At 43.9% G+C, this 26218-nt stretch overlaps 1 protein-coding gene across 1 annotated transcript in view; it reads right to left on the reverse strand.

The window, feature by feature from the left end:
- Window positions 1-10321: 10321 nt before the first annotated feature.
- CD96 (CD96 molecule) overlaps window positions 10322-26218 on the reverse strand; it is a gene marked incomplete at both ends in the record, with an annotated part of 59127 nt that continues 43230 nt past the window's right edge. Inside the window, 12 exon segments of the mRNA XM_084201056.1 lie at window positions 10322-10356; window positions 10359-10429; window positions 11479-11635; window positions 12683-12772; window positions 15803-15880; window positions 17778-17852; window positions 18710-18754; window positions 20554-20607; window positions 21774-21911; window positions 21914-21949; window positions 22316-22406; window positions 24324-24379. Of these exon segments, the coding sequence (XP_084057182.1) occupies window positions 10322-10356; window positions 10359-10429; window positions 11479-11635; window positions 12683-12772; window positions 15803-15880; window positions 17778-17852; window positions 18710-18754; window positions 20554-20607; window positions 21774-21911; window positions 21914-21949; window positions 22316-22406; window positions 24324-24379 (926 nt within the window).

A 26218-nucleotide genomic window follows, 5' to 3' on the forward strand; every position in this document is an offset into this window, starting at 1 on the left:
ATGTGTGAACCATCCCAAAGGCATACCTTGAATCTGTGAAAATTGTTCCCTTTTTCCCTTCTAGTCCCTTCAATGCCCTCAAAACTGCATACAATTCGCATGCTTGTGCGGACCAGCTCATGTTCAGGGGACCTGCCTCAATCACCTTTCCTGTTTTCCCATCCATGACCGCGTATCCCGATTTTCTTTTCCCTTCAATTACTCTGCTTGACCCATCTACAAACCACTTCTCTCCTTCGTCCAATTCTTCTTCTTCCAAATCCTCCCTGATCTTGGTTTGTAACTCGACTATCTCCACACAGTCATGAACCAACTTCTCTGCAGCCTCTCCAAACAGAAACTGTGCAGGATTCTGCACAGTTGTTGTCCTCAATTCCAAGTCCTGCGAGTGAATCAAAATGGCTTCATATTTTAGCAACCATGCGTCAGTGAGCTATTTGTCCACTTTCTGCTGTAGTATGCCCTTCATGTTGTGCGGTGCGAATACTACCAGAGGTGCCCCAAAGGTAACTTTTTTTGCCTCTTCCACTAGCAAAGCCAGAGCCACAATCGCCTGGAAGCACGTGGGCCAACCCCTGCTGTCCGGTTCCAAAAGCTGAGACAAGTACCCCACAGGTTTCCTGATCCCTGCCCAGTCTTGCGTCAATACCCCGTGTGCCGTGTGATTCCTAGCATCCATAAACAACTGGAAAGGTTTCCTCACGACAGGGAGGCTCAGCACTGGTGCTGCCGTGAGTGCCTCCTTGACTCTCCTGAATTCTTCCTCATCTTTTTGCGTCCATTTGATTTGTTTAGTGGTGAGTTTCTCATAGAGAAATTTCACCTTTTCGCTGTAACTTTTCAATCTACTGCCAGCAGTATCCCAACCACCCCAAAATCTGCCGGACCTCCTTTTTGTCTGTGGGCGTGGCAGGGCAATAATCCCTGCCACCCTTTCCGGGTCTAGTTTCTTTTAGCCCTTAGTTAACCAATGCCCCAAGTACCTGACCTCTGGCTCTGTGAACTGCAACTTTGACTTTGAAACCTTCAATCCCCTTTCTCCCAAGAAATTCAAAAGCTCAGTTGTGCTCACCCTTACCTCCCCCTCCCCCTGACCGGCGACCAACAAATCATCTACATATTGTAGAAGCTTTGTCCCTCCAGTCGGCGCAAAATTACTTAAAAACTGTTCAAGTGCCTGTCCAAATAAGTTTGGAGAGTCCACGAAGCCCTGAGGCAAAGAAATCCACCTGAGCTGCTGCTTTCTGTACGTCCCCAGATCTTCCCACTGAAACGTGAAATAATCGTAGCTGTCCTCAGCAAGAGGGCAGGTCCAGAAAGCGTCCTTTAAGTCAATTACACTGCACCAAGTGTCCTCTGGAGAGAGATTGTTCAGCAATGTGAAAGGGTTTGAGACCATGGGGAACAAAGCCTTAGTCCTCTGATTCACAGCCTGTAAATCCTGCACCAGCCCGAAGCTGCCATCTGGTTTTCTGACTGCCAGAATTGGCGTGTTATGCCTTGACATGCACGGTTCCAGTGGTCCCTTCTTTATTAATTCATCGATCACTGGGTTCAAGCCCCTCCTCCTTTCCATGGAGAGGGGATATTGTTTCACCCGTATGGGGTCTTCTGGTCTTTTGATTTCTACCCAAATTGGTTCTATGTCCAGCCTCCCAGCTTCCCCCAGAACATACCGCACCCTTGGGTCTATCTTTTCTTCATCTGGAACAGTGAGGCTGTAAAGTCTTATTTTGAGCCGAGATTTTTCCACTGCTAACCCCACTCCCAGAGCAACCATCATGTCCTGCCCCAGTAAGTTGAAGTCCACGTCCTTTGCCAACAAAATATTACCACTGTGCTTTCTGTTTCCCGTATTTATTTCTACATTTTTTATGATTGGAAACTCAAAAGGATCCCCCTTTTGCCCCAGTTACCACCATGGAGTCCTTGCTCAGAGAGCACCCCTTCGGTAGCTGTAGCATCCTAGTCCATTCCGCCCCCGAATCTACCATGAACCATATTTCTTCTTTGTAAGGTCCCACCTTTAGTTTTATCAAGGGCTCTCTAGATGTTCTGAACCCCAGACTGAAAAGCCCCTGACACCCCTAATCCTCCTGAAACATTGCCTGGTCTTTGGCTCTGTTGGGACAGTTACGTTTAATGTGCCCCTTCTGTTTGCAGTAAAAACACTCAAAATCCCGCTTCTGTTCGCCCAAGCCCTTCTCTTGAGACAGACCCGGTTTCTTTGCCGGCACCTTTTTCACTGTTTCCTTCCCCCGTTCCTGCTTCTGAGCTTCTCTTATGGCAGCCACAAGGACCTTGGCTTGAATTTTCTGCTTTTTCTCATCCCGGCGCATGTATACTTTCTGGGCTTCCTGCAACAGTTCCTGCAATCCCTGCTCCTGCTATACATCTATTTTTTCCACCTTTCTCCAAATATCCTCCCGAGATTTTCCACGAATTGCATTTATAACAACACCATCCCCACCGGGGAATCAAGGCCATTCCCGAGTACATTCTCAGACCTTTTTGGAGCCTTTCTAACCACTCTGTTGGGGTTTTGTCTTTTCCCTGACATTCCCTGAGGACTTTACTGATGTTTTGCCCTTTTGGTACCGCCTCCCTGATACCCTGAATAACCATATTTCTTAAATTTATCATCTTTTGCCTGTCCTCTTCCGTCTGGACTTCCCAAGATGGCTTTTGGTTTGGCCATTTCTCCTCCCTGGCTCTCCTATTCGGGTTCTGCCTTTCCCAATCTCTGATCGCGGCTGACCGGATCATGTCCCTCTCCTTGCTGTTAAACAGCGATCTTAAGATCGCTTGGAGATCCTCATAGGTGTATATGCTGGCTCCCAAAAATTCATCCAACCTCTCCGCCACCCCCAAAGGATCATCCATTAATTTTCCCATTTCCTTTTTGAACGCCCTTACATCACTGGTGTCAGTCGGGGTGTGGACATATCCAATCCCCCCCGGAGCTGTCAGTACCTTCTGTAAAGGATAGATACAGGGTTTTCCCTCCTTGTCCCCACTCTTCCCTCAGTAGACGTCCATGTTCTCTGCCTTGTCCGATGTGCCGGGGGAGAGGCGTCCCTGGGGACGTCTACTTTTTTCTCCTCGATTTTCAGAGATACAAGCGGCGGCGGCTGTGCCGTGGCCGCGTGGCCATGTGGGGAGGTGGATGCCGCCGCCTGATCCGGTGGTGTTGGCGGTGCATTCGCCTGGGCTTGCGGAGCCCCCGCCTCAGGAGGCATCCCTGACGCTGCTTGTACCTGAGCGGGGCTGGGCTGTTGTGGGGCCACAACGTAAGGAGGTGGAAGATTTTCCAACGGCTCCCATTCCCTCCCCGCTTTTGCCACACACCGGCAAGCTTGCACTGGGTATAGACCCGAGCAAACGTGCCTCCACATGTCTGTGTACTCCAATTCCTCAGGATCCAGCGGACTGCGGCCAGCCACGTGGTCAAAGAAAGACTCACAAGTCCAGGTTTCAAACGTGCTGAATGTCGGCCAGACCCCGTACCTTCCAATCTCCCTCCCTCCCCATTTTTCCATACAAAAATGGATCATTTTCTTATCGGACTTTTCCACCTTCCGTGGGTTTTCGTCCCAGTGTTCCAGTATCCACCCCAGGGAACTATCTCTGGGGATTTCTGGTAGACTTTTTTCAGGGACTTGAGAGGGTTTCTCCTGAATTTTCTTCTGGTGCCTGCTCTTCCCCAACCCCATTTTCTCAAGGAAAGTTACCATTTTTCTTACCTTCTCTTGTTTCGCTGGGATGTTCATCTCAAGTCCCGTTTTTCTTTCCAATGTCGGATTTTCCAGCTCGCAAAAAGCCGCCAGCCTGACCAAGTCGGACAGCGAATCGCTCTGCCGACTTTTGGGCTGTTTTCTTCAGTTTAAAAAGGTGGACAGGTTCCTGGAATTTTCCAAGCTGGTCTCTCCCCTCCTGATCCCAAACATGACCGGTTTTTCCCCTAGACTCTCCCGGAGCCCCGGGTCTCATGTTTTTCAAACAAAAACCTTGCACTTCCCCCTTGCCTGACCACGTCCCTCGCAGGATGGTGGAACTGCAGCCTTGGGGCCTGCACTCGCCTCGTGACAATGTCACGTCTCACACACGCGTCTGATCATGCTCCGCCCAACCACACAATACTTACAGTTCTTTTTCTTGTGTGGATCTCTTTGTGCATGTTGAGTTTTTATGGATGAAAACCTCGAGTCTCGGAAATTTCTCTAGATCTCTTCTAGCTGAGAATCAGGCCCCCTATCTCCCTTGGCTGTGGCTCTGTTTGCAGCACATGGCTCCAATTACGATCCACCGCTCCTGTTGCAGCTCTTTTTGTGACTCTGATTGGTTTCGGAATTCAATCCCCGCTCGGGCCACTGAATTCAGTGGGGCGCCCCCCGGGTGGGGAAAGGGTTTCCCGAACCCCAGTATCAGATCACATCGGGTTGTCACCAAATTGTTATAAATGATCAAATTGGCAGCTGAATTATAAAAAAAAAAATTAACAAATATTTAATAGCTCAATAACAAAATATAATTTCGAAAAACCCTCCACAGCCAAGGCAGTGTCAGTTCTGGAATTTGACGTTGGGTGAACCTGGATCTGACTGACAGAGTGCCAGCGTTTCCCCGGTGGTTCACCCTGACTGCTTCATGCAGCCAGCTTATATCCCGTTTATTCTGCCTGAGGCAGAAATGGCAGAATGTCCTTTGTGTCCCTTCACATGTGGAACTGGGACCATATAGACAAAAAAGCCAGTCCAGGTGTCCAAATGGCTGTTTGAGCTTCTTCTGGGTAGCCTTCTTTCACAGGTAACTGAGGGGTCCCAGTCCTTGACATGGTAGATGCAATCTGCTCCAGGTGTAGGTCCTCGTGAAAGGCTCAGACATTCCTGGGAAGTTGATGCTCATGGTCCGGGAAGGCTTCATTCTTAAGCTGACAGACTTGATATTATCTTAACTTGGTCCGGGAACTAATTGAATAGAAATAAGACCCTGCTCCCAGCTAGGGTGGTCAAGGACATGAGTTGGATTTTTACAGTATTTTATATACACATATATAAATAGCATGAATTTACTCTAACATATATAACACATGAATAATTTCTGTGCACAGCTTTGTCCTGCAAACACAAACACTGAAACAAAGCTGGAGCAATTATCAAGGCTTTCAACACAGCTGCAGGGAAGAGAACATTCCTGAAAAGTGAAATCTCCATACATCTGTATTAAGATGGGTCAAACAGCCCATCCCAGGAAATCCCAAGTGACAAAGCCTATTATCAGCCACTGTTATCTATGAGTCTGGTACTGGGATGGCCAGGGAACCCATGTTCTCCCACAGCCTGTTCCCTGCTCCCAGGCACTGCCACACCTCTGCTTGCATTCCTATTACTGGAGCATGCCATGCAAATTATAGGGGTGCTTCTTAAATAAACAAGCCAAGCTTAATTAATTTGCAGGACCAAAAGGTGTCGTGTAAGTGAAGCCACTGCACTACTGTTTAAAAAGGATGTGTGATTCAGACTGAGGCAGAAGGTAATTCAGAGGGATTAAAGCTTGGGATGGTTGTCAGGTGTGTCAGGAGCAGGGCATCCTCTAAGCTCAGAGCTGTCTTCTCTATTGTCAGAGAGGTGGAAGCCAGACTGAGGACACCTGTCTGCTCCATGCACCCTATGGCCTTGGGGCTGGCAGCCTTTCCTGGGCCTCCATCAGCAGGACCCAGCACCACCTGGATGCAGGCAGGAATACAAACCACAGAGTGCTGGGAAGGGTCTCTCACTCCACTGCAATGGCCAGGCCTTGCCACTGATTTCACAAGGCACATCAGCAACTGCAAACAAATACTGAGAACAAATTCCTGCCTTCTGTGACTTTTCCCCCTCACGCTGCAGCATTCACCATCTCCTCAGGAGCAGAGGAAAACCACTTGTGCATAAAACCAGCTAGCTGCTTAGCTTTCCAGTGTGTGGCTTTTATGGTTGTATAATGCAGGTATTAAAGACTGTATACAGTAGGACCAGCTAATTTCACAGTATGACATTACATGTTACTACGTGACCTCGGATTCTGACTTGGATCTGCTTTACAGGTTTTATTATGTCATGGATTTGCATTTAGCAATGTAGTTTTGGCTGGGGTAAAGTTCATTCTCTTCATAGTATCTGGTATGAAGATTTATGAGCTAGTGTTTTGGATTGTTGGCAATGTAGAGATATTTCCATTACTGCTGAGCAGTGCTTACACAATGCCAAAGCCTTTTCTGCCTCTCACCCCACCACTGAGTGGGCTGGGACTGCTCAAGGAGTTGTGAGGTGACACAGTTGGGACAGCTAGCCCCAAGTGACCATAATGATGTCCCACACCATACCATGCCATGTTTGGAATATAAAGCTGGGGAAGAAGAAGGAAGAGGGAGACATTCAGAGCGATGGCGTTTTGCCTTCCCAATTCACCATTATACTTGATGGAGTCTGGCTTTCCCGTAATTGACTGATGCTTCCTATGCCTGCCCATAGGAAGCAGTGAATATTTTCCTTGTTTCTCTTTGACAGTGTGCCGCTTTTGCTTTGCCTATTAAACTGTCTTTATCCCAGCCCATGATTTTTCTCACTTTTATTCTTCCAGTTGTCTCTGCATCCTACTGGTGAAAGTGATCTCCCAGCTGGGGTTAGACCATGACAAACATTTAAGACTCTCTTAAAAAATCTTTACTATATCCACACAGCAAGCTTTGAATGTTTTCCACTTAGAGAAAAGTTTTTATCTAATACTCCCATAGCCACCCTCAAGCATCTAGTAACTAGATCTGGCCAAATAATTCCAGATTTGACAGAAACCAAGTCCAAGCCAATGATTCCAGCTTTCATAGTGAGGTAGCTGCTGCCAAAAATAATCACTGAATCATAGAATGGCCTGGGTTTAAAGAAATCCTGAAGTTATCATCATGTTCCAACCCTTCTGCCACAGGCAGGGACATCTTCCACCAGACAAGGTTGCTCAATGCCCCATCTAGCCTGGCCTTGAACACTTCCGGGGATGGGACAGCTGAAGTTCTGAAGTTGCTGCAGTTGAGTAGCAACTTTTTGGGTTTTTTTCTTTGTTTGGGTTTTTGTTTGGTTTGATTGGTTTTTTTGGTTGTTGTTGTGGTTTTTTTTTTTTTTGGGGGGGTGGGTTTGTTTCGGTTTTTTGTTTTGTTTTTTAAGGCAGGGGTCAGTTTTGAGGTAAATTACAATTCTTGAGTGTGAAAAATGCCAATCACTTGTTTTTAAAATCTTAAAAGTTTAATAGTAACAAAATGGTTATAAAAATAGTAATATAATTAGAGTAATAAAAATTTGAACAATTGAGATTTGGACAGTATGAGACAATAAAAACAAAGAGTTACGGACAGTCTGCGACCTCCTTCTGGGCAAAAGAAGCCTGAAAAAGGACACATGTTAACAAGGGATTAACCATTAAAAGTAATAGTCTATTGCATATTCATACACCTCATACATGATGCATAAATTCCATTCAAACAAAGGATTCTGTCTGGTCAGTGTCAGCTTCTTCCTCTGAATCCCAATGGCATCTTCAGGGCTGAGGAAGGCAGAAAGATTTCTTTCTTCTGATAATAGAGCAATAAATTCTCTTACTCTGAAAGATTTAGGCGTCCTGAGGCTGCTGTCAGGTGTGAGTACCTCGTTCCTTTCTTTAAAAAAATATTACACACACACAGTTTCTATTTGAACTACAAAAGTTACATTTTAACTACAAAACTACATTTACCATACTATTCAAATGTTAATACAGCACTACTAATCAATACAACATAATACAGTAAATTTCTGAGTAGAGCCGTATAATACACACTTTTCACATCGAGTAAACGATATATTCCATTCTTATCGCGGTGAGGAGCAGATAGAGGCAAACAGAAGCATAAGCCATCCTACACCAAATTTACCTGCAGAAAACCAGGAAGATGGGGCTGGCATGGGAGGAATTTCTTCCCCCGGGTCCAAATCTGTTGGCTGCCCCTTTCCCTGTTCCCTCTCTGAAGCCGGCAGAGGAGGGCAGGCACCCTCGTTGTGCCCGTCCGTCCGCCCCGGGGTGGGGAGGGACACGGCCGCATTGCCGCGCCGCTGCCCTTGGGACGGGAACGGGGAAGGGACGGGGAGGGACGAAAGGGGAGGCCGGGGCAGGAACGGGGAAGGGAAGGGCCGGGGCAGGAATGGGGAAGGGCCGGGGCAGGAACGGGGAAGGGAAGGGCCGGGGCCAGACGAGAGGCGGGAGGGGCCCGGCCCGCCGCCGGGCGCGGTGCTGCGGCTCCACCTACTGGCGGGTGGCGGGAGCGCGGCCCGCCCGGCGCAGGGATTTGAGGGGAAAACCCTCGGGAGAGGCTGGAAGCGCCCCAGGCAGGGCAGCTCTCCCGGGCATCGTTACCCTGCGGAGCGCCGCTGGCAGAGATTACAGTAGCAGCCTTCGGAGATGTGCCCAGGAAGCGGTGACATCCATGAGCGCTGCTCACGGTCAGAGGGAACATCTCCAGCCGGAAGCAACCGTGGGGATCAGAATACCCGAGATAATAAAATAGCCCCCTTCGGTCTATATGCTACGGACAGTCATCGTCATCTAATGACAAGGAGGAACGTCCTGGCTCTTCACACACCTTGGAATATTGTTATCCATCTGTTTGGGTTTTTTGTTGTTGTTGTTGTTTGTGGGTTTTTTCCAATTTGTTTTTAAGGCAAACAACCTGCCTGCTTTTGCAGTGATGGGTAATATGACAAAAGTTAAACTACTGTGCTTCTACAACACAGACAAGAAATGCTCAAATTAACATCGACCCTTCCATGCATAGAAGGTCGGTATAGTTTTGTAGAAAACAAAGTGTTTTCTGTTCAGCACAGATGGATTTAGAACTGCTTGTACTGCACCATAAATAATATAACAAAATACTCTAAAAAAGGTCTGTTAGATCATTCTTTCCAGTAGGCCATTCATTTAATCTAAAGTCCCAGGAAATACAGTGCTCTGAACTGTGACACTCATCGACCAGTGTTTAGCAGTAAATAAAGCAAATACCATTCCTAAATCAGAATATCAATTTTAAGCCTGACATAATTGAAATTTAGCTGATATGCATTAATTACAGAAATACCATTGTAGTAACAACACATTTCTAAACAAGCTTGGAGGGATGGTGTCTTGGCTGCCTGAAGGTACCGCAGTTGCTTGCAAAAGCAGTGCTCCTCCTGCAGCTCTGGTGCCTTGCACTGGTGATCACACATCTGCTGACCTGGCTGAGAGGTGTGCAGAGGGCTGAGCCAAGCCCACCCTCTGCACCATCATTTATTCATTAGTGTCAATATGAGGAAATCTGTAGTTTGGGCAGGACAGGAGGAAGACTGGATCATCTCTTTCACAGGCTTAAGCCGCCTGGGAAACTCCTCCTGAGGTCTTGGAAAATGTGAAGATAGCATGTGATGGAAGCTCATTAAGACCAAATAAAAATAAAATTACATTTCTTTTCCTTCATGTATACTGTAAATATAATTCCTGAAAAGCAGACTTAAAAGTAAGTATTATTTTAAAGGCATAGCACTTCCAAAAGGACTAGAATTTTCCATTAACTTTAGGCTTGCTTCAGTCCTTAAGTCTCTGGACCAAAACTGACTTTCTTGTGACTTCACCGATGACAGCTGGGACTTCTTTGCATACACTTGCACCAGGGCTGGTGATCTTTCACCTCACCAACCACCCTCCATGATCCAGTGCTGCAATCCTGTACCAAGAGATGCAGGTTATTTTCTGTCTGTTATGGTGCTGATTCTTTCTTTTGGTTTCACAGTGATAGAAAATTATATGTTGGGTTATATTAGTCCACATTAAAAATAAACGATTGCAAGAACAGCTCATGTAGGTCTCAAAATCTTGTGTTCAGCCACTGTTTGCTGTGTAACTGTGATGTCTATACGTCAGAGTTCTCATCTCTATACATTGAATGGATGGACAAGCTTCAACACTCTTCAGTCAGGCTGTCAGACTCATGTGTTAATCTGCTACCATGGACGAGACAGCAAATTCTCAGTTCGTCACCCAATTCAAATTAAGCATGTGTAATCTCACAGTGACACTTACTATGAATGTAGTGCATACACAGAGATACATGGGATGAAAGGAGTGTCTGAAGAAGTGCTCAGCTTCCAAAATTAATGTCATGTAGGAGCTCTGAATTTTAATATGGGTCATTACCACCAGGCTCCTGTAAACCTCTGTTCCAAAGGCAGAGCCCTTTAACTGTGCCAGTCTTCTGTGTGCTACCCAAGGGGTGCAGGTGGTGTTACAGGTTTTCTAGTTTGTGGAGGATGGGAGAATCCCATCAGACTCTACCATGGAGGTGTACTTTATTGGAGGTAGTGGTGGCTTAAAAGATGGAGGTCTGTTTATACTGAAATAGAAGAGAGAAAATGCACTAACACAGGAAAGTAGCATAAAAGACAGTTGTAAAATGTTCACAGGAGAAGGTGGATTGGCAATAAGTTATTATAAGAGCACCTGACATTAGCTCTTACATACTGTGACTTCCCGGAGTCTGTTTTATAACCCCAGGACACCTTCTGCTATTCATTTGGCTTTCTCAGCTCCCACCTCATAGTTTTATTTCATTCATGTTTTAAAAGAACTGAACATGGTCCTGATGAACTATTCAAAACCCTTGCATGGGCCTTTTGCTCACACTGCTCTCTGAAAGTATAATTAAAGACTCAAAGACTCATAACTTTTTTTGGATCAATTTATAAATAAAGGTCCTGCCTCAAATTAGTTAAAAAAAATCCTGTTTTTATCTTTGATGTACAGGATTTACAGTTGAGTTTTAAGAGGGTTTTCTAGAATCATAGGTGATTAATTATAAATATGCTTTTTTGAGTATTTTAATAATGTTAGTAAGATTTGAAATAATTGTCTCTTAGATATTGCTTTCACCAGTAGATCTTGAAGTGTTTTAGTGGGTAATCAAACTTTGGTAATAATTAATCACTCAATGCTTCTTTGACTGGGATTGAGTTTCAGGTAGCCTACTTTCACATATATCATTCAAAACTCAAATAGACTTGCCCTAGAAGTACGATTTCATTAAAACATGTCCTCAAGTAACCATAGAAAATGAGAGAGCAAAAGCAGCTGGCAGGGAGGCTAATAGAAATGGGGGGCTCTGGGAACAAAAATTGACTTTTATTTTTCCCTTACCTCCTGAAGCTGCACTGCAGCTCTTTTCTTAAAGTTTATTTTAAAGATAACCCACAGAACAGATGAAAGGACTGAGAGAACTCTACATACTGCTGTATGAGAAAAATGGCACTAATGATCCATGTACTTAAAGGCCTTGTGTGCTATGAGTCATCTCAAATGAAAAGGTGTAAATCCAAACAGCTGGGTTAGAGTTGGCGCTGCCCTCTGTGCCACCCCTCCCAGCCCTGTGTCTCCACTCACTGGTACTCACAACTCTTTTCTTTCTGGTACTGACACCATTTCCTGATGCCTAAAGCTAGCAGAGCGCTGCAGAGGAGGAGCAGGACAGCTACCACTGTTGGCCAGGGGAAGTGACTGGCTTTGGTGTTCCTCCTGTCACTTGTAAGGGACACATGGAGCTCATCTGAAGGTCCTCAGAGAGGAGGGGAATTGGGGCTTGAGGCCTGGGGCTTGCTGCTCCCTGCCCTGCACAGCGCTGCTGTCAGTGAAGCCACTCATCACCGGGCTGAGGATCCCAAACTCTGAGCACTGCAGCTCTGATTGATGGACTTAGCCCACTTTTGTTCTGACTGGGTGTGTGAGCTGATTTCAGCACCCACTGGCTCACTTGACAAGATTATTTAGTCACAGCCCAGAGAGCATTTCATCCAAAACCCACTGGCTTTCTCTGCTCCCCTGTGAACTGCTCTGCAAGAAGCTGCACGTTACAGTGCAGACAGGCCCATCTACCCACCCTAGCCCTCCTTCCCAATGGTTTATGTTTCACACCACTGACACCAGACCCTGCCAAAACATCTGGCCAAGGGCTCAGCTGCCTTTTGAGGTGAGCTCTTGTCAGCAGCACAGCATCCCAGTCCCATTCCAGCTGCCTCTTCCCACTGCAGTGCTGGGATTCCCCTCCCTTCCCACTTCTGCACAGCCACCCTTGGGGGTGCTGACAGAGATGCCCTCAGATCCTGGGTATGGAGAAGAAGAGAAGGAGCACAGTCCTCCTCCAGCTGCCAGAGGGTGCAGCAGTGGCGTGGGTGCCAGAGAGATCTATGGGTGATATGCCTCGGTGTCACCTCCCACCGAGCTGGCATCACCCCCCTGTGCAAGGCTGGCCGCACTGGTGTGTCACCGAGGCTGAGTCTTACACACCATGGCCACCAGTGCTGTGGCCAGTCCCCCACGCTGCATGAGCCATGAGCTTTCCCTGGGGCACCAGTGTCACTGGCCAAATTTTGCTGCTGGAAGAAAGCATGCACTGGAATTTTGTTTGCAGATGGAGGGAGGAAGGCTGGAATGCCAAAAGCCTGCGACAGCCTGTGATATGAGGATACAGCAGCTGTGGCTCTTTTCATCTTTTCCCTTATTTTGGAATCTCCTAGTCAAATGGATGTGATGCTCCAGGTTTCATGCTACTGCCATGGCATGCTGAAAGAAGAGGATGTGTAGGAGAATATCTCACTAGTACTGTTCAGCAGGCTGCTGGCAGGAAAGAAATCTTTTCCTCTAGTGACTGAAATTGTCTGGTCTGTGATGCTGTAGGACAGGTTACCTATAAAGATATGGGCACAGAACATTTTTAGTAACTTACTTGTTTTTTAAAAAATAAAGGTTGTTTTGAACCCTCTGTTATTCATCCAGCTGAAAATTTGAAAGTCAGAAATTTCCAGGATCAGGGTGTAAAAATTCACTTGGCAAGATGCCTACATTTTTGGCCTATGACCTGGTATTGGAAAAAAACCCCATGCTTTTATCAAAAGAAATAAGAAGGAAAGGGAAGGGGAGGGGGAAGAGGAAGGGAAGGAGAGAAAGGGAGAAAGAGAAAGAGAAAGAAAGAGAGAGAGAAAGAGAGAGAGAAAGCTAAAAAGAGAGAGAGAAAGAAAAAGAGAGAGAGAAAGAGAGAGAGAAAGAGAGAAAGAAAGAGAGAAAGAGAGAAAGAGAGAAAGAGAGAAAGAGAGAAGAGAGAGAAAGAGAGAAAGAGAGAAAGAGAGAAAGAAAGAAAGAAAGAAAAAAGAAAGAAAGAAAGAAAGAAAGAAAGAAAGAAAGAAAGAAAGAAAGAAAGAAAGAAAGAAAGAAAGAAAGAAAGAAAGAAAGAAAGAAAGAAAGAAAGAAAGAAAGAAAGAAAGAAAGAAAGAAAGAAAGAAAGAAAGAAAGAAAGAAAGAAAGAAAGAAAGAAAGAAAGAAAGAAAGAAAGAAAGAAAGAAAGAAAGAAGAAAGGAAGGAAGGAAGGAAGGAAGGAAGGAAGGAAGGAAGGAAGGAAGGAAGGAAGGAAGGAAGGAAGGAAGGAAGGAAGGAAGGAAGGAAGGAAGAAAGGAAGAAAGGAAGAAAGGAAGAAAGGAAGAAAGGAAGAAAGAAAGAAAGAAAGAAAGAAAGAAAGAAAGAAAGAAAGAAAGAGTTAAGATGTTCCAGCAAGCCAGCATTGAGGCAGCTTTGAGCAGCAGAGCTGTCTGGCAAAATGATAAGCTTTTTACCTCTTTGATGGTAATGAGAAACCTAATGAACCACAGATGATTTTTGTGTCTGAACCACAAAAATCATCTATCATCTGTTTATAGACAGTTTTTTCCCTTCCTACTGATGGTTAAGATCAGTGCTCCATAAGGACACATTTCTCTTTTTTCTAGCCATCTCTACATTCACAGCTTCTGAAATAATAGTCAAATGCTCAACTAGACAATGGTGAGGCATTTCCAGAGCTCCCATGGCACTTCTGATGTGGGGATTCAGTGGTGGAATCATTCAAATTTGTACAAAAAGAAATGACCTTTAATTATCTTACAAGCCTGCACATGACTACTTCATTAGCCTCTACTGTGGCGATTTTGGACTCTTTGACTTTCTCTGATGCACACAACAAATGAAACAACAGAGGAACCTGACAGTTTCTGATATAACTGCTGATTTATAAATCCAAGACAAAAACCCATCTTTAAATTATGTAAATGACTAACCAGACAGAACCAAGAAAATCTCTTTATTGCGAGATGCTTGCTGGCTTTGACTGAAATTGAGAGTTCAAGTGTGCGTGCGTGTGTGTGTGTGTGTGTATGTGTGCATTAAAAAGATACAGTTTTAGGGCATTCTAAAAATTCACTGAGATTTTTGGATATTAATTAAATTCTTTTTTACTTGCTTATTAGGTGTTTGATTTTATGTGAATAGGTATGACACATCTCACATTTATAAAATGCATAGCATTTTACAAAGTTATATACAAAAAGAAAAAGGATACACACTTAGAGATCCGATAGGACTGTGCTCTATACAGCACATTGATGAGCACTATTTATTCTTATTTATATAATGGCTTATGTTAGACCATCCCAGGACCACAATGATAATGGTGATCACTGTTGTAGGAGCCCAGTGGCCCCGGGAGGGCATAGGGATTCATGTGTATGTTTCAGCAGACTCACTGATGCTTGTGTGCTCTGAAACTGCCCTCAATTACAGCTGCTGGACCGAGGACCCTTCAAGGCCATTATCTCTTAGCTGATGTTCAGGCAGGCACAGGTGTAGGGAAGCAGTGGGGATGAGTGGAGCAGGCAGGGATGTGGGGATGAGTGGAGCAACACACAGTATCCCCTGCAAATAGTAGAGTAATTCAGCATGCTTTTAGAAAAAAATGCAACCAGCAAGAGCAGAATTGTGAAGCATTAGAAGCTGTCATAAGGTTATGGTATAACTGCATGGTTGAGTGCTACCAAAAATACATTCACAAAATGGAAAGCGGCTGCTGCATTTGTGCCTCAGCCAAAAGACAACTCCCATGGAAATGCAAAAGCACATTGACAGGTCCTGCCTGTTCCAAAAGCACAAAGGCAAACCAAGATGTTAAAAAAGGAAGTCACTTTGGGCTTTATAATGCTGAGCAGAGATTTTCTAAAGGGAAAGACTAGTGAAAAAATTTTCACCCTAGGGGTTTTTTTATTGATTTATTGATCTTTAATGAGGCTGTCATTCAATGTTCTATTAGCCAGCCTTTATTACTCCACATTATCTCATTATTTCACTGCTGCTCTGCAGTTTTATTTAGCTTCTCTGGCAATTTATTTCATCTATAAACTACCTTCAGCACTCACTACATTTGCCTGGCAACTATCTCAATTGTAATATTATGAAAATAAATATGTCTAGTGAAACCAGGATACTCAAATGTTTCTTCATTCCTCTTTTGCCATTGCAAATCCTTGACAGTTTGGAAACCCAAGCCTTTATCTTCTAATTCAGTGGAACTCAATGGGGAAATTGCTTCTGTGAAGTACTGAAAATTCTGGTACACGTTACTCCACATGACTCTGGCCTCTGCTCAGACACAACTTTTCCATGCTTAGTAATAATTTTTGCATGGTAATGTGGTGACTCTCAACTAGCAGCTGAAAATAAGCACCACAGAACTAATGCTCTGAGAGAAAGCATCACAAATTGAGGACCTGAGGACCTGCTGCTGTGGTTTTTGCAAGATGCTCCAGATGTAGGTTTGCAACCCAACATTCACTAAGCTGCTGCCACATTTGCACTTTGACTTCATAACTCCTCTGTTGCAGTCCTGTGAAGCAAAGGAGATGCATTGTCTACTCACGTGCTGTTGTCAAAGTCTCGCTGAATGCAGTGGCACTGGTGTAGCCTTTTGCCTCTGTGGTAGAAGTTAGCACTCCTGCTGAAAAGCACAAAGGCTTGTAAAAATTGCTGTAGGGAACCATATCATTTGTTTTTCATTTCCCCCCCTCTTTCTTCCCTCTTTTCTGACTAATGAGGTCAAACAGGTGTAGCCCACTACTCAAGATACTGGCTTCCCTTAGACAGGCATTACACAAAGCTGTGTCTGGTTTGAAAGCTTATCACAAGCTAGAAACTCAAGAGGAGTTTTACTGAGATAGATAAATCAATTTAGACAAAACATTTGAAGCATTTTTATATTTCAGCTTAGTTTCAAGCAAACCTCAGGAACTTGAGTGCACTGGCTGGTTTTGACCTGAAACCAGTAGAGCAATGAACGAACATACGTACATCAGAATTTAGACGGGATGTCACCAGCTCCAGTGAAATAGAACTGTTTTCCCAACTAGCAAAAGGAAGCTTTGAAAATGTTAGAGTACAAGAGTCACACCTACCTGTAATGTCTGATGCCAAATACCAACTTATTTGACATTTTCCTTTAAGCATTTTAAGCGCTAAGATTTCTAGAGCTCAGCTAGGTATTTATCTAATATTCAAACACAGACAGATTGTGGCCAGCATGCAGACCTTCATTTTCCCAAGAGAATTATTTCACATTTACTAATAAGAATCCATATTTCATAACATCTGTCTCATTTTGGAAAAATATCAAGCCATCTGAACAAACTGCAAAGGTGAACTGCAGCTGTAACTGATCACTCAAAGCCTAAGCATCTCTGGCTCAGTGATGGAGCAGTTGTGGCTATGCAAAACCAGGCTACAGTTTTAGCAGCCTTGGTTTTGCTTCCCCTCTTCCTCCTCTTGCCTCTATATGTGCACTCTCCGTTCATATCCATTCTCAGCTGTCTCTTAGATTTTTACTTGTAGAATAGCAGGAACTGAACCAAACCAGTAGACTAAAACAGAAGCCTTGAGCTCAGTGTCTTGTCTTGACTGCAGCCCAGAGGATTTGCTCAAGAAGCTGATCTTGAGCACACTGGTGGCACCAGTGTGAAGATCAGCAGTGATCCAGAGAGGAGAAGTGCTAACCCAGGGCTGTCATACCATAACTAACACACATTGGGACCACTGGTTAAAAGGCAATTGCTTCCCGGGCTACTTGCAGAAGAAAAATGGCTCAGATCTGTCTTACAAGTTTTACCTCGTACCACCTCAACCAGGGAAAATGTATAATTCAGCAAGGAGAACCCTCTCTCTTCACATTGTATATTTATAGCCTTTGTTATGAATTTTTTTGTTGAGATGGAAGGTCTTTCAGTCCACTTGGACAAGCAACTTCACTGTTCTGCTGTCAGCCAGGCAAGTGTCTCTATTTTGGGGATGGGGAAGGCAGTTTGAGAAGCAGCAAATTTTCATTTCAGCACTGCTGCAATCTGTGTTCCTGCCTTGGCATATCTCAGTCAAGCCTCAGCAAGCCCCTGGGCTTTATGTTGAGTGATTCAGCTCCCAAAGAGCACTCTTTTGGGGCAGGCCAAAACCTTGTGTTTAGTGTCTTCCTCCAGTGTTCTATTTAGGTATGATATTTAATTAAAGACAGTAGGTATTCTTCATAAACACTATAATAACACTAATTAACTTCTTTGTAAACACTAATAACACTCAATGTCTGTTCAGTTGCCAAAATTAATAAATGTATCCTAAACAGAGCATTAAAAAAGATAAAATCAAGACAGTATTTTCTCATATATTTATTCCTGAACTGTGGTTACACTGACAGTGGTTAGTGTAAATAGTGGTTAGTGTCCAAAGCACTAGGAAAAGAACTTCAATGGATGTTAAATGTCTTGCTTCCAAAAAAGTAAGTAGTCATTGTGTTTATGTGTCTTTCTTCTACATTGTTGAAGCAATAGAGAAAACAGTTTGATTCAATTGATTACCTTGTGTTGCGGAAGCAGGAGTCAAATTTGCTGGACTTGTGAAATCCAGAGAGGCCACAGATGTCAACTGGTGCTCTAAAGACAGTTAACATGGTATCACATTTAATCAATAGGTTCTTCAGAAAATAATGTTAATAAATTACAAAACAACCTAGATCAAAGAGCTTGCAGTAGCTGTTGGGTAAATGCAGAGCAGTGGAAATCCTGCTGTGGGAGTTAAGGCTAAATGCTCAAAGCACATTTCACAACTGGTGGAAGGCAGCTGATGTTATCAATGCTGACCCTTTCCTGCTGGCTGGCTGCAGGCATTGCAAATTTGTGCTTCTGTACACAGGCTTTGGTTTGACTGCTGTGGAGTGATTGTGCACTTGAATGTGGCGCTCCCCAGCTAAGCCAGGGCCTTGCCAGAAATCATCCATGACAACAGGGCACAGCCACATCAGCCCAGGAGATCGTCTGCTCTTGTGAGTTTTCCTCTTAATTGCTGAAGGTAGTTCTATGTAATTATCCATATCCATGCTCTGGTAAAACAGAGTTATATAACTGATGAATGGGAATGATGCCCTGCTGGGTCAAGGAAAAGTGATGGCTTTAACTTTTCTATCACATACACCTCTCTGTCACAATACGACAAATTTATTTAGAGTTTTATAGGTAAATTATTCAATTTTATAAAAATATGTAAGAATGATATATAATATTCAGCATGCCATTTAATGTTCTGTCCTAACATGGCAGTTTTAGCAAGATTTCTGTCAGACCTCTGCTTGGGTAACCTCACAGCTCGCGAGTTGCCAAGCAGCAGCATATTGGTGCTGTCAGCACCAGAGCATACTGACCTGTGCCTGTCACACCTCTGACTCTGTGTGCATGACCTTTAGGCAGTGGTAGAGATCCTACATATCCTGAATAAGTAATATTGTGCCTCTTACCTGAGGCTGCCATGACAACTGATGTAAGTGTTGAATTACTGAAGTCTATAACAAATCAAAGCAAACATTCAGTATGAGAAAGGTGTTTATTCTGCTTTAGGAAAGTGGGTGATTGAAAGGTTCAGGAGCAAGAAAGTGTATCACACCTAAATTCCAAATAATCTTTCCATGTGCAACTCAGCCAAGTAGTCCGGAAAGAAACATGAAATACCTGAGGTAACTGTGCTGAGAAATCCCTAGAGAAATTAATGTTTTGGGGAAAAAACTTTGGAGACTCTGACACCTCAACTTAAAAACCAGAAATGAATCACATGGGTTTATTCCATACAAAGAGATGCACCATATTAGCACAGATGCTGAAACAACATTCATGACCTGGTGGTGGCACCTGCACAGTTTCATCCATGAAGCATTTCAGAGGCTGCAACTCTGAGAGGAAATTTCAGAGACACTCTGCAGTGAAAAGTGCTCACTGAGTCCTCAGAGAAGAGGAGGGGGAATTATTCCTTCTAATTAAAATCTGTTAACCACATAGGCAAGCTCAGCAGAGACACCATCCTGCCCAAGCAGCATATATGTCCTAGATGTCCGTTTTCTTTCCTATTTTTTCCCAGCAGGAGAGGCAAAGTACTTCCTGAGTAGGCCAGGAGGATGGATAATGTCCCCCCAAAAAGGTCCATGAAGGATGTAATCTGTTAAAGCTCACACACTTCATTAGAAAAATATATCTGGGAAGGCAGTCAGAAAGTGCCTGTGCCTGGTCAGGCACGAGTGGAGGGCATTGGGTGGGACTGCAGACTGGATCTTAGCATGGGCAGGTGACCATCCACCCTCCAGCTGCTTTGTTGTGCTAACACTTGTACCTCCTGTGACTGCTGCTCTTGCATTTGCATTTCAGCTTGGCCTTGCCTGCACTAACAGGGATTTCACAGTAGCTGGCTGACATCAAGGACTCCTTACCAAAGATGCAACAGGTCTAAAAAACAGAGCAGTGAGGCTTTTTGAGATGTGCCTGGTGCCCAGAGGGTTCTGCAGAGTGTGCAAGGCGAAGCAGGGTGGTGACCTGATGCAAGCTGCTAGGCTACCTTTGAGAGTTCACCTTGCAGAGGCCAGCAGAGGAAAAAGTCTCCCTCTCTCAGGGTCTCCCAATATCTGGGATGGTTTTCTGGTGCCCAGTGGGGTATTGGTGAGCCCCCAGGGCCTGCTACACCTGCACTTGCCAAAGTTTTTCACAAAACTCCTACCTTTTTCATGCATTAAATACTTACAGCATTTCTCTGACAAACTCATGTAACCCCCTGCTGCATGCTGCCTCCCATGCAGAGCAGAGAAAAGCAAACTGCTCCAGGAGAGATGTTTCCAAAGGGCTTCAGCTGAGGTGTGGAGTGAACACTTATCTGCAATAAGCTGATAATAAGACAAATTTGCAGGGGAAGAGCAGGAATTTACCAAATTTATACAAATTAAGAAACATTATATCAGTTCTTTAACATGGCAAAAATGTTGAGGATCTCGGCTCTGTGCTTAAACAGAAGGTAGAGCCATTAGCAGGGCTGTTATTTTTACTTATTAGTTCAGTACTGAAAGAGCTATATTCAAATGCCAGATGAAGCATCAGAAATAACACTAAGTGCCTCTCAAGGCCAGAGTTTAATTATGCTTGGTCTTAATTAGAATAGATTACATCACCAAAATATTGGTTTGTAGTATTTTCTCTGAAGTCAAAGCTGTAGAAAGGGGTTCCTTACTATCCATTTAGAGTAGTAAATGCTACAAAAGCTTTAGGACTTTTTAAACACGCCTCAAACACAACCCAAGTTATTTTATTCTCTAATTTATCCTACCATCTGAAACCATGGTAGTAAAAACTTCAGCTGAGGCTTCATTAGACTTATTGTCTGTGACAAGAGAAAGAAGAGAAAGATTAAAGCAGTTCTTAAAAGTAGTTATAAAGGCTGAAAATTTAGTTTGGGCTTGTGTCATACTGTGCACCTTCGCAGAAGGGATAGCTGAGAATTAATGTAATTCTTTCCTTTCTGTCACATCTAAATACTTTAACATTTTTATACAGAGTGGATCTATCTTAACATTAGCATAGCCTCCTGGCAAGAACACAGACTGCTTTAACTGACAGCTCTTTGATAGGAATTCATTTCTAGAAAACTGCAAATTGGGGGAAATGAGTAATTTTTGAGAAAAAATTATGATTTATCTCCCTCCCCTCTGAAGCTATGTTTCCAGAGGAGTAAGCTGTGGCTTTTGCTGCAGTATTACTTTGTGGCAAAACATATCAATAGGAATATACACAGCCATAAGAGAACCCAGCTGAGCTGAAAGTAGTTGCCATGATGGATGACATGCCCCTAGATGCTGCTAAGGGGTCAGCAGTTCAGCTGCATTGTCTGTGCAGCAGGGAGCACACATAATTAAAAAAAATAAAAAAGGTATAAATATGCATTTGCACCTAAAAGGAGACATGGACAAGAGAGTGCTAAAGGAAATCTGTCTGCCCTTTTCACCAGTCACCCTCGAGGTGCTGAAAAGTGTACTGCCAAGTCTCCAGCTTTTACCAAAAAACCAGGACAGTATTTCTCTGCACTTCCCTAATTATGTAGCTAATTCTTACAGTACAAATTATAAGGGAGTTTCCCCACTATCCACAGAGGTGCAGCCTTTTGCATGTTTTACTGAAGGTGTATAACACAGCCCTAGTCTGAGGATTTGATTTTCCAGGGAGCCATGAGTGCTCCATGAGAAACACATAATTATAATAGCTCACTAGTGCCATGTGGCTATGTTAGAGTATTTTGGGGTATGGGAAGTACAGCAAGATTCTGCCTAAACAAACAAGTGTCTTCTGTTTGTGCAGAAGTTTCTTAGCTCATTCAGAGGCTTGAGCAAAGATTTGAGCCAAAAAACCTGCCAGAGAGTTCAAACTGCGTGATGAACTTGTACAATAAAGCTTTTATACTGTTTGCATTTCTTCAGTATTTTAAATAACAAGCGAAAACATGTGTTTGGTGTTCTTAACATTTTAGATGTGTCCTATCTAAGAAAAACCTACCGAAGGAAAAAAATATTTCTTCTGATGAAATATTCTTTGTTTCATTTCCCAGGAAGGGAAACAGACACACACATGAGAATGTTTTATGTGTCTTGTGGGTCCCTTGCAGCATCAGTGTTGATCTCAACTCATAGAAACTTCACTGTCTTGCAAGTCTTCTTGTACCATAGAAATTTCTTGGGGAGAGAAAAAAAAAGAAAAAAGAAAAGACCCTCTTGTTACACTCCAAACTTTAAGTCAGAGCTGTGCAAAAGATTGGTACTGGAATACCATCATATAGCCACAGGTTTCTTCGCTGAGACACTGTCAAAGATTTGGCAAGAATGGTGTGGTCATGCCAAACCATAGTTCCCATCCCTGGCAGGGGACTCTGGTCACAGCCTTTTGTCAGCTGTTTCCTTTGAGGAGGGAGGCCTGGTGCTCTCCCCTTCAGCCACATAGACACCTACAGGTTTCCTGGGGCAGAAGTGGATAAGAGTCATGGCTTTCCCTGGGAACCACTCCTGCAGCTGTGCTGTTTCCCTGTGGACAGGTTGCTTTACCTCCAGGCTGCTCCATCAGGCTTGCTCTATCCATGTGCCAAACGAGGCTTGGCTTGGGAAACGCCTTCCTCACGACACAGCTCACATTAGGCTGTGGGGCAGCACAAGGCAGTTGTTAGTTGACATATACACACAGACACACAGACACACAGACACACAGACACACACACACACACACATATATATGTATGTATGTATGTATGTATGTATGTATGTATGTATGTATGTATGTTAGGTGCCCTCCTGGCATCGAGCTTCCAAATGCCTGTATGGACAATGCTTGCTTATTCCCAGTCCTGCTCTGGAAGGAAGCACTTGCTTTCTCTTTATTGTGTTTCCTGCCCACTTCCCTCTTTTGTTGATTGCAGACACTGTTGAATGAGAGCCCAGGGACAGCCCTGTTGCCCTGAGTGTCAGGATTCCAACCCCCTCCAGTCCTGTGCTGTGGCTGGAGACATGCAGAGTGACCCCCCCACTCTCCTGCTCCCAGTGACAAACACTCACATGGAAAAGCACTGGAACTGATAATGGGCACAGTGTGTGTGATGAGAATAAGACACTTTCTGCCATGAAAATCCTTTCTTCATTAGGCAGATAAAGAGACAATTCCCATGAAGAAGACTGCCTAGCCCAATTATATGTTGAATATAAAAAAGTGGATACCTTTGTACCAGACAGAATATGTATGACATTGCCACAAATCACAAGGAATTGGATACTTTAGATACAGTAGTCCTGGTTCTATGCCAATTGTTCCAAAGATCTGTGTTTGTGCTCTGTTTAATTTCTCAGAACACAGTAGATGGGCAGGACTTCAAAGTCAAGGCTAGATGAAGGGTTGGGCACTAGCAGGGTGAGAGGCCTCATTCTCATGCTGCCTGGACATTCCCAAGTACGTTTATTGAGCAGGTTATGACACTGTTAAGTACTAAACACTGTTATAAGAGAAATGGCCTTGTACTTTCCAACAGAAGAATAGAGCATGTCTTACTCATGCAGCACAAACCTCTGTTGCTCCCTCATTCAAAGAAAATGGTTCCAACATTAAGTTGGAAACAAGCTTAATGTATTGAAGACAGCAGAAGTCAATAATTCAGTACCAAGACTAAAACTATCCTGTTGAAACTCTGTCCCTGCCATGGTAAACAGCACCTGAGCTTGTAGTGTAATTGCTTTCTCCTATTTTCCTCTTCATTATTCCCTTACTTTTCAGGCACTTTTTGGTCATAATATTTTTTCAATTCTTCCTATGAATAAATAGAAATCTGATATCCTTACTAGATTTAAGCCCTGAAAAAAAAAAGGCAGAAAAGAGAAGTAAAGAAGTCGGCATTTGTTTGGAGATGAAGAACAGACAGAGGCTCTTTGGGGGAGTTTCTATTGCCCAGTCCTGTGATAGCAGGCACCCCTTCCTCTGTTCAACAGGACAGTGCAGACAAAAGCCTACAATGTCCAGCACCACACCCAGAAATAGGTCACCAGGAAAATAGGTCACTACCAGTTTGCAGGAGCAACTGACTCATGGACTGTGTGAAGTGGGTGATTATGGATAGTACAAGGTTCTGCCTGCCCACAAGCTCTGTTTCCAAGGAAAACCTTCTTGATTTGAGATACTTGCTGATTTAAAGGTTTAACTTGGGGAGACAGAACCATAGTTAATAGCCAGAGAGGCTCACTAGTCAGTCATGTGAGCCATAAATAAGTTTTATACCAAGCATGGCCAGTGCAATTCCGTAGGCTTTTCAGTTTTGCCATTACCAAAACTGAACCAGATGCCCACACAACAGAGAAGTCCTTAGAAGTCCCTGTGCTCATTGCTGTGGGGGTGGCAGTCGCTCAGAGGAAAGGGCGTGAGCACCTCGTGTTAGCTCAATGCCTTGCCTGCTGCCCTGTGAGCTCAGTCAGTTTGGAGAATGCCTCCTATGCCTGATTCAGCTCAGCTTGCCTGGCCTTGCTGGGGTGGCATGGTGGCAGTCACAGGCATCACTGTTTGTCCAAAACTGCTCACCTCCTGCGAGGTGCTGGCTGAGCCCTCCCCCAGGCTAATGAAGATCTCAGGGTAAGCTGGAAAGCAAATATAAATGTATTAGCGAAATGGACACTGCAGATCACAATAACAGCTTCTAATAACACTTACCAGCGTTGTATCATAAGAAGAGTGGAAGTTAAATCCTACCTCCAGCCACACATCAAGCAAGATAAAAGTGTTTACAGCTGCAATTTGAGGTCAAGGAAGTGGTTTACAAGACTGCATTAGCAGCTTTTGCCACAGGATCTGGGATGCATTTCACTGCCTACCTCAACTAGGCTTGGATGGCTTTGCTGGGGAAACAAACTGAAACCATCCTGCAGGCACAGCTCCAGCAGTAGAGCCATCTTTCCTGGGCCCCATGAAATCACACATACCCAGTTCCTGGTTCCTCTGTGTGCTTGCAAAAGGTATTTCCATAGGCTTTAGCCATCCCCCAAATGTTGATTGATTTTGGATGCCAGCTACCCAGATGCTGTTGCCTGGACAGATGTATGACAGTGTCCCCACAGATGCTTCCTGCCTTGCCAGGAAGCCCAGAGCTTGCCCTCACAGCAGAGCAGCAGGGCACTGATGACCACATCCACATGAAAAAAACCCTGTGTTTTTTCTGGTTTTGCAGCATTTTGCTTCTGGGCACAGCTGATTGTATATATTGTATATATTGATTGTATATATATATGGCTGTAAAGCTATCAGTTACCCTAAGCCTCTCTAAACTACATTTCCAAATTTTCCAAATTAGCCATTGGGATGCCTGGTTTGGAGCAATATTGACTGACTTGTTAAGTAAGGACTATTGAAACTGTGTTAATGTATAACAAATCTCAAAAGCTTCAGATAAATTGGGCTTCTGGCCCTTTCTGAGCCCTGAAACTGGGCTGGAAACAAGTGCTCTCCCTGAATTACTTAGAAGGTCCAAAATTCTTTATCTATCGAACCTAAACCTCACTTTAATCTCTACCATGAAAATAATTTTCTCTTTTTCTTACCCTGTTAATTGGTATAGGACCACCTCAGTTAATTACAATCTCCCCTGAAGTGAACTATCCAGGTTTCCCTGTTTTATACAGCTAATCCACCAAAGACTCTCCTGACTTTGTTTTCAATTTCCATTTTTCTGCCTGATGGTACTGATGGATTCTGCCTGGGCATGACTTACATTTAGTTGTCATAGCCTTATGGCTTTCTGGAGTTACAGTACTTTTTTTGAGTGGAATTTCCTGGTCTTTTTTAATCTCTTCTGGGTTTTGACTTTTTCTGCTCTTTTGGGGGGTGGGGTGGGGCAAGGGTTATAGATTCTTCCTATCAGGAAATGAGTGTCCTAAGATTTCCTTCTTTCTTCTTTGCCAAAATTGTACAGATGGTAGTGGAGCTGGCAGAAGACAGACAGACTTTTTCAGATACAGGGAAAAGCCTGCTAAACTGGATCCTCTAATCACTAGAGAAGTTGCTTGGGAGGCTAAATGATGACTGGTCTAATGCATGCTCTTCCTTTTATCTTTTTCGTGAGAATGGGTGTGCTTTGCCACACCTGTATGGAGCGCTGTCCTCTGCTTTCTCACATGTGTTTGTTGGGTAGCTGTTCTGGCAGGCTGCTCTCACACATAGCTCTGAATGGTCTAATAGATCTTTTCCAATTAACATCTCAGCCCCTGCTAACACTTCGACATTTATTTGTCTTGCTAGGATATTTACCAGTGTTTTGGATCTAGCAGAAATTCAATATTTGGTTCAGTATCTGCTGCTGAGCTTTTACTCTTACAAAAAGGGAAAATCAATATTTGGCAAAGTTAGACATGAAAAGGCCATACCTTTTCCCAGCAACTTGTATCCAAAAGAACTCTATTCTAGAAGAGAAATATTTTAAAGTA

Source organism: Fringilla coelebs (genome assembly GCF_963513975.1).
Source record: "Fringilla coelebs genome assembly, chromosome: 2".
In the NCBI taxonomy this organism is placed as follows: domain Eukaryota; kingdom Metazoa; phylum Chordata; class Aves; order Passeriformes; family Fringillidae; genus Fringilla; species Fringilla coelebs.